Source organism: Buteo buteo, chromosome 7, assembly GCF_964188355.1.
Source record: "Buteo buteo chromosome 7, bButBut1.hap1.1, whole genome shotgun sequence".
NCBI lineage: Eukaryota > Metazoa > Chordata > Aves > Accipitriformes > Accipitridae > Buteo > Buteo buteo.
Genome location: NC_134177.1, coordinates 11,095,411 through 11,108,420, shown reverse-complemented (window position 1 = coordinate 11,108,420; position 13,010 = coordinate 11,095,411). Strand labels below are relative to the sequence as shown.

Sequence of the window (13,010 nt, the reverse complement as noted above, 5' to 3'; positions counted from 1 at the left end):
ATCTTGGTGACTGCCTGCTAGTCAAAATGCCACCAAAAGGGGCATCTCCCCGCATATTTTAATTTCCTCCTTGGTTTTGAAGATATTATGGCAGGAACGAGCAGCCTTGTGCGCTCCCCATTCAAGCACCTATCGGTACAATTAATCCCAGCACCGTTCTGAGCAGCGGCACAAAGGGCCTTTGGTGTAAGGTCCTTTATCTGGGAACAAAGAGCTGCCTGTGGGAGAGAACCTGAGGTTGCACTTTTCCCGCTGACGAGCGTTTCCCGTACACAAAAGCCGAGCCACACAGAGCGCCCTGCGCGCGCGTCAGGTCTGGGAGACCCTGCGACGCATTTTCCCGGAGCATGTCGCCCACCCGGATCCCTCCTCCTCCTCCGGGAGGGTCCTTCCCCCTCTGACCCCAGCTAAACCCTGTGGCCATCTTCCTCCTGGGCAGGGGACGGCCCCGCTCTGGAGCCAGGAGACTCGCGTGCGCTGCCTGCACGGGGAAAGCACTCCCGTCCTGCTCAGCCCAAGGCAGAGCACGTGCTCCGCGGACGGGGCACCCCGCAGTCGGCAGCTTCGGAGCCGTCGCGCTGGGAGGTTTCGGCACTTGGCAGCCCCTCGTGCCTGAGCTGCGCTGCGGGGAGGGGAGGCTCTCGCTGATGCAGCCAAGAGCCAAGAGAGCAGCGAGGAAGACCGCAGCCAGGGAGGGAGGCAGCAGGCAGGGCGCCCGCAGGGCTGGCAGCACCCAGGGTGGGCAGGGGGTACCCACGGCGGAGGTGCCAGGCACGGGGTTCGGGGAGCCTGGCGAAGGTGCCGGCAGACGCTGTCTGCCAGCTCCCTCTGCAGGGACGGGGCTGGCAGCGCTGCTGGCACGCTGCACGGCCCACGCGTCCTCGTCCTCCCTCGGGAATCCCGTCTCTCCCGGGGACCCCTCCTGCACCAAGCGTCCGGTGCAAGGCCGGGGGGCTGTGCGGGGTCCCACCCTCGCCCTCGCCGGCTGTCGGGCCGGGCAGGCCAGGCGGTGCGGTTCAGCCCAAGGGAAGGGCTGGAGCGCTCCCTATCGCCGCCCACGCTGGGAACCCATCCTCACGCCGAGCAGGGCGCCTGCTGCTCCCCAGCGCCGAGGGGGGAGACGCGGGGCTGCCACGGGAGCCGGCCCCCCACCCCGTCTCTCTTCAGGGGGACGCGGGGGCTCAGACCGCCCGTGCCCGCCAACGCGCGCTTGCCCCAGGTCCGGGGCGAGCCGACGACTTGCCAACGAACTGGGAACAAAGGGAAGAGAGGAGGGGAAAAAAAAAAAAAAATTAAAAAAATGGGGCCTGTATCACAGCTGTGGCCCTTCATGCCAAGGGCGTTTGGCCCATCATCAAAGGGGATCGGATTTGCTGAGGCAAATGATGACACATCCACTTCAAGCGGGGCAGGTTCTGCCTGCTGCTGGAGGCAAGCCACCAGAGTGAAGAAGTACTGTGGGCACTTAATAATAGACTCATTATTTCTGCATTATGGCAGGGCCCAGAGGCCCCAACTGAGATTAAGGCCCCTTTGTACACACCACACACGCACGCACAAGGGCAGGCAGTCCCAGCCCCGGAGAGCCTGGCCGAGGATGGGTAGTACCGCCGGTCCCGGCACCATTGCTGGTTCTGGCCCCGCTGGCACCATTGCCGGTCCCGGCCCTGCTGGCACCACGGTAAGCTGGCAGCAGAGCCCAAGACACCAATTGCTGGGATGCGCCAAGGATGCATCCTCCATTTCCCAATCCCACACCTGCACCGGGGTATAACAACCTCACGTGGGCAGACGGCCCCATGGCCACGAGCCATCGGCCCGCTGCATCTCCCTCACAGTCCCCCCCCATCCGACCCCAATGCCCTGCACCTTTTGGATGGGCCAGATCCAGCTCCCGGATGACCGTGAGCTGCCAGGCACACAGGATGGAAGGGGACGGGAGCGCTCCCTCCCTCCAGCCCTGCCCCGTCGCCCACCCGCCGGTCGCTAACTGGCTGAAGAGGGTTTTCCGGCCGCGTGCTCCTCGCCAGGAGCTGTTTCCTGATGGCCGCGAGACAGACTGAAGCATGTGAGAGAGGACAGGTGCCAGCTCTGCGAAAAGCAGATCAAGTGGCAGCGCCTGCGATGCGGGGAGGGACGGGTGTTTGTTTCCTCCCAGTCACGCACCGGGTCGAGCCGGGGAGGGCGCATTTCTGCCATTTTGCGAGCGGGGCCATGCCAAGCCGGGCTCCAGCACCCACCAGCACACATGCTACACCCTCCCTCCAAAGCACGGTACTCGGAGCCCGGGGCTTTTGCAGGATGGCAGGCTCCTGCCCTGCAGTTGCACGCCAAGGACACGTGCAGCCCGCTGCCTGAGCCCTGCCAGGTCCTGCTGCCAGGCCCCAGTCCCGCAGAAAGGCCGTACTGACGCCGGGAGAGGATGCGAGCCAGCTGCCCGAGTCCAGCACTGCACTGCAATTACTGTTCTATTAATACCGCGGGGATTTCGGATGTCAGAGCCCTGTGTGCCATGCCAGGGTCGGCTCGGCCAGGGAAGAGCTGCCATCCCTGCCCACGTGGTGGATGCGCCCCGGTGCTCGCTGCTTCAGCTCACCCAGGGGGAATAGCCGCTTTCGCTCTGCCAGGCTGCGGGCAAGGGGAATGGAGAGACCCCACCGGCAGCCTCTCCGCCCTGCCTGCTGTCAGACACCCTGCCGGCCTTAAAACAACTGCTGCCCGCTCGGGACGGGCATGTCCTTGCCTGGCCCAGGGGAAGGGGCTGCCTGCTGCAGCTCCCCGCCATGGGGACAACGTGACCAGCCACGCCGGGCAGGCAGGAGCTCTACGGCCAGCAGGCAAGAGAGATTTATAGGTTGCCGTCCCCAGCAGGAATGGCCATGCAGCCGCCCTCCGCTGCCACAGAAATAACTCATCCGATCGGAAATAACTCATCTGATCGGGAGATGCCAGACCTGTTCGCGCTGTGAATGCCATCGACCAGGACGTAGGCAGCAAATCGGCCCGCCAAGCTGCCTTTGTTTTCAGGCCCTGCTCCGATGGGGACACTCCTGCCACCTCCTTCCGCAGCCCCACTGCCCTGTGGCCATGGCTTCATGGGGCAGGTGTCCCCATGGGGCTACCAAGCCAAGTCGGGCCGGACCGGCACAGGTGGATGGAGAGCCCCGAAGTCCACGGGGGAAGGAGGGGAACGTGATCGGTGCTGCAGGCCTGCCTTTGCAGGGCAACTGTCTGCGGCAGGCTGAGATCCAAAAGGCCCCTCTCCACCCCTCCAGCTCCATTTTTTTCCAGGTTGTACTTTTGGAAAAAGCCCAGGGAAGGAGTAATGATATTTAAAAAAAAAAAACAAACCCCAAAACCCAAAAAACCCCCAAACCACCCCCTCCCCAAAAAAGGTTACTCGCTGCACATCCAAAGGTTCGCCCCACAGACGGGGCGGCTCGGCTGCCAAGCTCCATCCCATCCCAGCAGTGCGGAGCAGGAGTTTCTGCCAAGATCTCCCTCCTCTCTCCTGCCTGGGGCAGTTACCCAAATCTCCGCGCTGCTCTCCGCTCGCTTCCTCGGCTCTCCTCGAGCACCGAGCCCATCTGGAACTGCTTAAACCCAAATATCGCCCCCCCTTCCCCGCCTCCCCCACCCCCAAAGTCAGATTCTTCCAGAGTTAAAACAAGCACAGAGTCAGGAGGGGGTGCCGGGCCGGGCTGACTCGCTCCTTCATTTCAGTTTAATTTCTGGGGAACTAGAATAAATCTGTTCCTGGCGATCGTTCAAGCCCTGCACATTTTTCTCATTAATAAAAAAAGGCCTTGGATCGCACGCCGCGTGTGCGTGCGCGCCCGCCGAGCACCCCCCCCCCTTTCCCCGCTCGCCCCGCGGGGTCCCTCCCGAGCCCCAGCCCTCGCCGGGCAGGCGGCTGAGCACCCAAGGGACAAGCAGGACTGCTCGGGGAGGGGGTGGGGGGGGCCGGTGTCCCCTCCCCGGGACAGGGACAGGTTTCGGCAGCCCTGCGTGACGGCCACACCTCGGAGAGGAACAGGGAGGCCCAAATCCCGCAGCTGCCGCCGGGGCAGGAAAGCCCTGGGGGAGGGCTCCCCTGGGAGGGGGCGTCCCTGCTGCCCCCCCCCCCCGCCATCACATCACAGCCCCCGCGGGGCCCCCAGGGCATTCCTAGGGAGGGGGGCGGGAAACAGGTGTTTGTCAACAGCTCCTGCCACACGCATGAGAAACGCCAGGCCCCGGCAGCGTGGAGCTTAGCGACAGGCAAAAATAAAATAAAAAGGCCCCCACAGCAATCCCCCCCACCACCCCCAGCCCGGGACTCCTGGCCGGCACGCGCTGGCACACGTGCAGAGAGCGGCCATGGGGCCGGTGCTCGGCCTTGCCGCCGCGCTCCCGCCTCTTCCCAAGATGGCTCCCTTTCCTCTTCAGAGGGGCGGCCATGCGAAGCCGGCTCTGGGCTCGCTCCCTCCTGCCTCGGGGAGCACGGGCTGGAGGGCTTGGCTGCACTGAAGGGGAAGCGGGCGCCAGTGGAGGGCTGTAGCCCCTCTGGAAATGGCGGCCCTGCGGGAAAGGGACGCAGCCCTGCTCCCAAGCTCGGCCCCACAAGGCCTCCACGGCTGTGCTGAGGGCGGGCGATACCGAAGCCCAAGCGCAGGAGGACGCGGCCTCGCCAAGAGCGCCAAGCCTGGCCCTCCGCAGGCAGGCGGCCCACCCGCCCTACAAAATGGCTCCCGTTGGGCTCCCCACAGAGTCTGCTCAGGGCTCAGCTCCGCGAGGGGACGGCCCGTGCCCCGCCACCAGCCTCGCCCCAGCCTGAACACAGGACTGGTTTTTGAGCAACAACAACAACAACAAAAAAAACACAACAAAAAACCAAAACACGATTCAAATGGGAGCGTCCCAGCCAGGTGGGAGTGCCATTGCAAAAGGCCCCCTGGCCTTCAAGATGGCAGCCCATCCACACGGGGCTGTGCCTGGCTCCCTGCAAGGAGCTTCCCGGCTGTGGAGGGGCAACCCCATCCCCACCGTCCCCCAAACGCTTCGCTTGGGAACACGCCCGTTCCAGAAGCGACGCCAACTTGTTATGGCTTCAACCCTGGGGAAACTCAGGGCGATGGCAGCCATCGGCTCCACCGCAGCCCATGGGGACAGTTCCCCTTTCCCGGGGTTCTCCTTGGGGAAGGGGAGGGGGGAAGACTGGCACCCACCCAGCTGCCTCTACCAGCCCGGAATGGGGATCCCGACCCCGGGGCCGCCCCAGCACCCTTCCCCCAGCGTGGCTCCCAGGCGGAGACGCTTAATCCCGACAAACCAGTTTGACTCAGCACAACAGGAACAGCTACAATTTTAAAAACATGCAAGTCTGTGATTCAGATTGCTCGGGCTGTTTTAATTAAACGCCAAGCTCCCCTGCTCCAGTGGCAGCAGCAAACGGCTCACGGAAAGAAAATGCAACAAACTGGTTTCCCCAAATATCTCTCGCAGTAAGTCATCACAACAAAACAAGGAGTTTCGGTTCATTCCTTAAAAACCAGAGGCCGCTATTCCCAATCGTGAGGGCCGGGCAGGCATGGCCCCACAGCCGCAGCGTCGCCGGCTGAGCTGTACACTGGGGGAGAAATGCAGGGCTGCAAACGGACCCCGGTGCTGCAAGTTTTCCCTCTCCCTGGCTCTCCGTATGCTCCACTTGACACAAAGGAAAGCCCTTCTCCTTCCCGCCTCAGGAGCGCGAACGGTGTGGGTTTCCTCAAGCAGAGCTTTTAGCGAGGAATGGGAGATTTAATGAATCCAGCGAGCACTGCAGAGCCCCACAACCCGCTTTCCCTCACAGCCCTACCCCAAGCATCAATAAAACAGCAGGACTAACTTCCCCCCATCACCCCGCAGAGAAACATGCCATTTCAGTGAAAAGTAATTAAACGGAAAGCAAATCTCCCTGCCAAGAAAATACCTGGCAGTTCCAGTACAGGGGTCAATTAAGCAGGGGTTTGCCAGTGCAGAGAGGAGCGTGGTCAGCCTGCGTAACGCCAGGCTGGGGTCTGGGAACTGCCAACGGGCAGAGTCCAGATGAGGAAAATTCCCCCTAGAAATCCTCCTGCTTCGGCGGAGTTTGGGTATTTTGCTAAGGCCTGAGTTGGCTCGGGGCTACGTGCAGCAATGCAGTGCCTCTGCACAGGGGTTCGTGGGGGAGCACGTGGGAAACCCCAACTTTAAATGGAGTCCCGTGCCCAGAGAGGCCGCTCACGGCAGGAGCTGCCTGGGAGAGCGGCTCCTTGGGAGAGCAGGTCCTGGTCCCAGCCCACCCGCACCCCTGGGGCGACGGGCAGATTGAGCCCGCGGCCATCCACACTCCCTCGGGCCAGGGCATTTTGAAGCCTGGGGCTTTATCCCCGGACAGTCGGCAAGGGCCTTGAACGCAGCGCATTCCCCACGCTGTTTCACCGCGTCCGCTCCCCACAGGGCCTCTGCTCCCACAGCCCCGCCGGGACAAACTCCTCAGCTCCAACCCCTGCGCCGGAGAAAGGATCCGCTGTTGCCCCCGGATAGAGCATTCCTTCTGCAGCCGGCCCAGGGACTGCTGAACCGGAGAAGAAAAACACATTGTGACTTCAAACAGACCCAGCGCACTTACACGATCTGGAGAGAAACCATTTTCTCCTCGGCAGCACAAAGCCCTCACTGAGCTGCTGCCGAGCGCGGCTTTTCCCCTCCACCCCCGTGGGGCCTTGTAAAGAAACCCAACTCCCCGTCATCCCCCCGGGAATGGGCAGCGCCGTCCAGACCCGAAGCCCCCTGCCCTCCCAGCCGGGCACTGGCCGCAAGCCCAGCCCGTCACCCCCCTCGGAGGGGACGGTAAGGCGACCGGGTCTGGGGACCGCTCGCTGCCGTTGTCGTCTTCAGGACGTACGTGCAGATTTATGTCCGCGCCAGATTTATGATCAGCACTAAAATATCTGAACGAACGTGCACGCTAGATTTACAGTAACCGCTTGAACACGCCGGTCCCCGTCAGGAAGCAGCGTCGCGAATGGCCAGAAATGCCCAGCGCAGCAGAAGCGCGGGAGCTCGATGACCCCGACGCGAGCAACGGCTTCCTAATGCTGGGCAAGGCAGAAACCTCTCCTGGCCCAGCTGCAACTTTCCCTCCAGCTCAGACAAGAGCAAAGGGGAAAGGAGAAAAAGAAAAGAAAAAAAAAAAAAAAAAGAAAATCCCAGGGGAATCGGGGCCGGCCCCAAAAATGCTGGGCGGCTGCCAGCCAGCCCTGAAGCAGTCCTATCGGGCTGGCACCCAGCTGGGCCCTGACCTCCTCGGGCAGCGTGTTCGGCCCCTGACCCCTCCGCACGCTCGGGAAGCTGAGAAAACCCAGCGACTCCTCAGCAGGAGCTGTTTATTTTCCTCTCCATCCGGCTCTTCACACCGCTCCATCCCCGGACGACAGCGGGGGAAAGGCCGGGGCTCCCTCCCTCCCCGGGGACTGGCGGGACGGTCCCCGGGGGGGATGCACGCCAGCACTGCCAGCCCCCATGCCGGCTTTCCTTCCCCGGTTCCCAAACCGCTGATGGGAAGTAGGTTGCGAGGGGCTGCCCGCAGGCGTGGGCCCCCGCCAGGCTCCCTACCCGCAACTTCATCCTCCTGCGCCTCTCCAGCGGGCAGGGCTCCCCAGGGCTCTGCCCGCCACGGTGGTCCCCGGGAGCCTGCATCCCGAGAGGGCTGGGTGCTGGCAGCCTTCTCCCTTCCCCTCCTGCCGCGGGGCTCCCGCTCAGCCCGGAGCTCACGGACCGAGCAGGCCCACAGCTCCGTTTCCTCTGGCGTACAAAGAACGATTTTTTAAAAAAAATCTTTTTTCCCCTTTAAAGGAAAAAAAAAAAATGACGCAGAGAGGCAGGATGAAAAGAAACACGAGCGACAAGCACCCCCCAAACTTTCTACAAAGCCCAAAGCCGGAGGAAACGTGTCCCCCCGACAAACGGCAGCGGGGAAGGGCTCCTGCCCACGGTCACCCCCCGGTGCCGCAGCCCAAGCCCCGCACCGCGGGGCGACGGCAGCGGCAGCCCCAGCACAAAACTGCCTCCCGAGCACACAAAAGCCACCGCCGCCCCCCGCTCCGGGCGGAGGCACCGGCAGCTCCTCTCCGCCCGGGGTTTCTCCCTTTCCCTCTCTCCCTCCCCAGCCCCCTCCCGCCTCTCCGGCAGCGGCTTCGGTTACCGGACACCGGAGCGTCGCCGCCTCCGGCGCTCCCGGCCGGAGCCGTGCACACTTTGTGCCGAGACAAAAACCCGCCCGGGCCCCCTCCTTCTCCTCCTCCTCCCCGGTGCGACCCGCCTCGCCCGCCCCGGGACGCCCCGGTCCCCCAGCGGGGCCAGCAGCCGCTTTGCTCGCTCAAAGCCGCGGGGGAGGGGGGGGGGGGCGACGGGGCTGCACCGCGGACCGGGAGTCACCCTCCGAGGGGGAGAAAATTAATCCTCCTTTTATTCCTAACTCCACCGGAGCGCGGGGTGGTGGTGGTGGGGGCTGCCCTCGTCCCCGCTTTCTCTCCCCCGCCCGCGGGGGCGGGCGAGCCGCGGAGCGCAGCCCCGCTCGGGGATGGATGCGGCACGCGTGGCCACTCGCCCCGGCGGTCCCACGCCGGAGCCTCGGGGGTTAAGGCGGCGGGTGCGGCGAGCCCGGCCGGGGAAGGGATGGAGCCGGACACGGCACACGGACACTCCTCCGGCGGCCCCACCAGTTCTGGCACGCCGCGAGCTTCCACTGAAAGAAATATTAATTTTCCAGCCCTCTCGGTCGTGGCGAAAAGCCTCGGAACGTGAACCGAGTATCCAACGAGGCGCCGCTCCCTGCCACCGCTGCCAGCAGCCGCCGGCCGCGGCCGCCGCGCCTCGGCCGCGCCGGGCTCTGTTCCACGGGGCGTTGACTCTGAAACCTACTGAGGGCGGCTAAGCGCTGGGAGCGGCGTTGGGGCGCGCTGCGGCGGCGAGCTCCCCGCGGGGACAGCCGGGCGTCCGCGGCGCGCCGAGTCGAGCCTGCGGCGGACACCGACGAGGCCCGGTGGGCCGGGGACACCCTGGAAGGGTGCGTGCGTGTGTGTGTGTGCGCGGTCGCACGGGCCCCGGTGCGGCGGGTGGGCACGCCCGCCCGGTACTCACCCTCCAGAGCGCGGCGGCCGCCGGGGAGCAGCAGGAGCAGTAGGAGGGGGAGCAGCGGCGGCGGCGGCGGGGGGGCCCCCGGGCGGGCCGCGGCCATGGCGGGGGGCGGTGCGGGCGGCCCCGCCGGGCAGTCCCGAGCTCGGCGCCACGCGCGGCTCCTCTCGCCGCCGCGCCACGCTCGCGCTCTGGCGCCGCCGCCGCCGCTGCCGCCGCTGAGCCGTGCGGGGCGGGGCCCGCCCGCCAATCAGCCCGCCCCTGGCAACCCGGCGCCCCTGGCGACGGCGAGCGCGGCGCCCATTGGGCGGCGGTGGGACGGGGGGCGGAGCCTCCGCGGAAAGATGAATTGGAGGGGGCGGGCGCTGCCCGGCGCGCCCCCGGTGGCCCCGCCCCCCGGTGCGGGAGGCGCAGGGCGGGGAGCGCGCCCCACCCAGCGGCCGCCCGCGGAACTGGGCTCTTAAAGGGGCCGCGCTCCCGGCCCGCCCCGCAGCCCCAGGCCCTGCCTGCCCTGCCCCCCACCGGGTGCGGTTGAGTGCGTGAGCCTGTTAGTACGTGTGTGGTCGGGCCCCTGGGCCCCCTCTGTGCCCCACCACTGGCAGCCTGGTTTACCTGTGCCACCCATTGGCATCCCATCCTCTACAGTGCCATCCCATCATCTCATGCATCCCACCCTGTGCCATCCCATCTCCCCCCATCCTGTCCCAGCCCATCCCGTGCACCCCATCCCACTCCACCCGTCCCATCCCATCCCATCCCATCGCATCCCAACCCACTCCCTCCCATCCCCACCACACCACGATTCCTACCACGGTGACAGGGCCGAGTGCTGGAATCCTGGCCAGGGTGACGCCATACAGACAGCACCCTGCAGTGACCCCCCCAGCACCCCCTTCCCCCACCCCCAAGGTGCCTTCCCCACCACACTCCTCGTGGGAGACCGTGCCCTACCGTGCACGCAGCCACGGCCTCCGGCCTGTGAGCGCCTCAGTCCTCTCTCCTTTCTCTTCCCACCATTGCCATGGGGAGGTTTTGGGGTCCTGTGACTGACAGACTCTGCTCTCTCGGCATGGTGTGCACACACTGTCCCTGTGGCCGGAGCTGGTACTGCCACATCCTTCAGGACAGACACACATCCCCACGGTGCCTGGCACGGGACACGGGCTGCCACCTGTCCTGGCCCTCTGCGCTGCACTGCAAGTCTCCTCCTCGGATGCCTGGGGAGGGTTGGACTTGGCTGAGGGCTGAAAAAAATCTTCCGAGTCCCTGATTTTGGGGCATGTTGATGCCCCCAGTTGCCAGTGCGGCCGGGAGCTCCGGCAGGTCCGGGTTAGAGGGGTGCATGGCTGGGCGCGTCACCCCAGGCAGCCTTGCCCCCGCAGCACAGCCATCTGGGCTGCAGCCGCCTGCCATCTGCAAGCGGCACCTCACCACAGTCCTTCCCGCCCCAGAAACCTGCCCCAGAAACTCCCTTGGCATGCAGCCGCGGCCCCAGCCTCGCGTCGGCGCGATGGAGCGGCCACGGGCCCACGCTTCCAGCCACCTTCCCCGCGGCTTCTGGCAGGAGAGGGAATTTGGGAAGTTGTTGGGGCTGGCTGCGGTCAGCCTCTCTGCCGTGTGGATGGATGCAGAGCGTGTCCCTATTGCCTCCTCCTTCTGCTGCACAAACCCACCAGGGTCACGGACGGGCATTTTTCTTCCTTGTCCCAGAAGGATTTGGCTTCCCAAGCCTTGGCCAGAGAGATCGGCATGGGACTGGGCTCTGCCTGGGCTGCCAAAAATTTGGAGGTGACCAATTCCTGTTGCAGGAATGCTGGCATCCCCTGGGAGCTGTGGGGAGCCTCGCCAGGATGCTGTGCCCCGAGGGCTGTCGCAGCGCCCCAGCACCACCAGGCATGGTTCCCGAAGGGAAAAGACGTCCTTGAGAGAGCCAGTGTGCTAATTTAAGATGGGACATGACATATGATTGGGATAAATCTCTGCAAGGGACAGGAGATGCAGCAGGTGGGGTGTTGCGCTCTCCAGGTAAAAGCAAGCGGTGGGGGAGCAAAGCAGCAGAAAGGGGGTTGCCCCGGTGGAAAATACCAAAGTTTGAGCAAAGAAGCAGAAGTTGTTGGTTTGCAAATGCTGTCACTCAAGGGGATGAGCAATGGAGAAGCAAGCGATGAAGTCGGCACCGTTAACACGTGCGCTGGGGTATGATGCTGTGCCAGTGGGGAATGAGAGTGGTGGGGCCTGATGGAGAAACTTAACCATGGGCCAGACTCAGGGTGGGAAGATTTGCTGCCTCCCAGTGAAGTCACTCCCGGGAAATCCTCCCTGCCGGAGACACTGTACCAGCCCCTGCCGGCTTCGCGAGATGCAGAAACCTCATTTATTCTGTGATTCCAGAGGTCTGAGTTACCCAAGCACAAAATTTCTGAACGAAGCACATGGGGAAATTGCTTATTCACACTTGAATAACTCAAAAATGGCTGAACCAATTTTACTTAAAGTTTCCCCAAGAATTCCCCTTGGAGCCAAGCCATGCCTGGCAAATTTCAGCCCGAAAGGAATTTATTTCAGAAAAGGATGAGAAACTGGAGCAGGGAGGGGGGGGGGGGGGGGCGCGCAGGCAGGGGGAGGATGCTCCATATAATTGCCTTTCTCCCCATGCGCTGTAATTAATGAGCCCCCACTTGCTCCCACCGGGCTGATGCTGCCAGCCGGCCTCTCCCCGGGGCCTCACGCTCCCCTGGTGCAGGCGGACGCAGCGCCACGGTCCCGGCTGGGGGCTGAGGATTTCGGGGCCCGGCCAGCAGCAATGCAGGTAGCTGGCCGGGGAGCCCCAGCTAGCTGCCTGGGTGTCGCAGCTGGCGGGCGGCCTGGGGAGCAGGGCTGGCAGGGCTCCGGCGCCTGCACAATAGGAAATAACTGTGGTAACTGCGTGGTATTTGCTGGCAGGGGCTGGCTCTGTAACGCCGACTCGCCTGCTCGTGCATGGACTCGGTGCTGAGGACGGCGCTGCTGCGGCCCGCGGGGGACGGGGTTATGTCGTGGTCGGGGGACACACAAGCCCGTAGAAACCTGGGCATCTCCTGGCCCCACAATGTCCCTACGCACATGCACCCAGTCCCGGTCCCCTCCACCGACACCTCCCCGGCACCTTGGGGTGATGGCTGGAGCCGGACAGGGCTCCAACAGGGACCGTGTCGGCACGACGTGGGCAGGGATGGGCTGAGAGGTGAAACACGGGGCTCTGGGGTACGCAGGAGAGCATGTCTGCAGCACTGACCTTAGTGATGCTTTGCCTTAGAACAGCCCTCCAGCCTGCACGGCAAACCTGCGGTGCCCACGGTGTCCCCGGGAGGCATTCCCACGCAGACGGGGAGCGGCAGGATGGCAGGACCTGCTGAAAAGAGATGAAAGGAAAGCCTTGAAAAGTAGCAACGGCCATGGACGTTCCGAGGACAAACCTCCCATCCCAGCCCTCTCTCCGTGAGAAATTTCCCACCCGGAGACCCCATCCCACTGGAGCAAGCCTGACTTTCGCTCCCCATTCCAAAACGCAGCCCTGACGTGCTCCGGTGATGGGTCCACATCACACGGGCACACGCATGGTGTGTGTCAGACCACGGCCATGCGCACGGGTGCACCCAGCCACCACCCCTCACCTCGTTTGCATGCAGCAACCTCAGCTGCAACTTAATAAGGAGAAGGTGATTAGGGAACAATTATTCCTATTTTCTCAGAAGATCTAAGGGACATCAAATGAAATTACCCAGCAAGAGTTTTAAAACAAACAGAAGGGAGTGCATTCCTCGCCAGGCAGCCAGCCCCGGGAGCGCATCGCCACGAGGTAGATACGGGGACGTGTGTTTGAGGGGTGACAC

At 64.1% G+C, this 13,010-nt stretch overlaps 1 protein-coding gene across 1 annotated transcript in view; it reads right to left on the bottom strand.

Annotated features, from left to right (window-relative positions):
* EPHB3 (EPH receptor B3) overlaps positions 1-9,304 on the bottom strand; it is a 29,386-nt gene extending 20,082 nt beyond the window's left edge. Inside the window, exon 1 of the mRNA XM_075031491.1 lies at positions 9,145-9,304. Within this exon, the coding sequence (XP_074887592.1) occupies positions 9,145-9,241 (97 nt within the window). The 5' untranslated portion in view covers positions 9,242-9,304. The remainder of the gene's footprint in view (positions 1-9,144) is intronic.
* Positions 9,305-13,010: the final 3,706 nt, after the last annotated feature.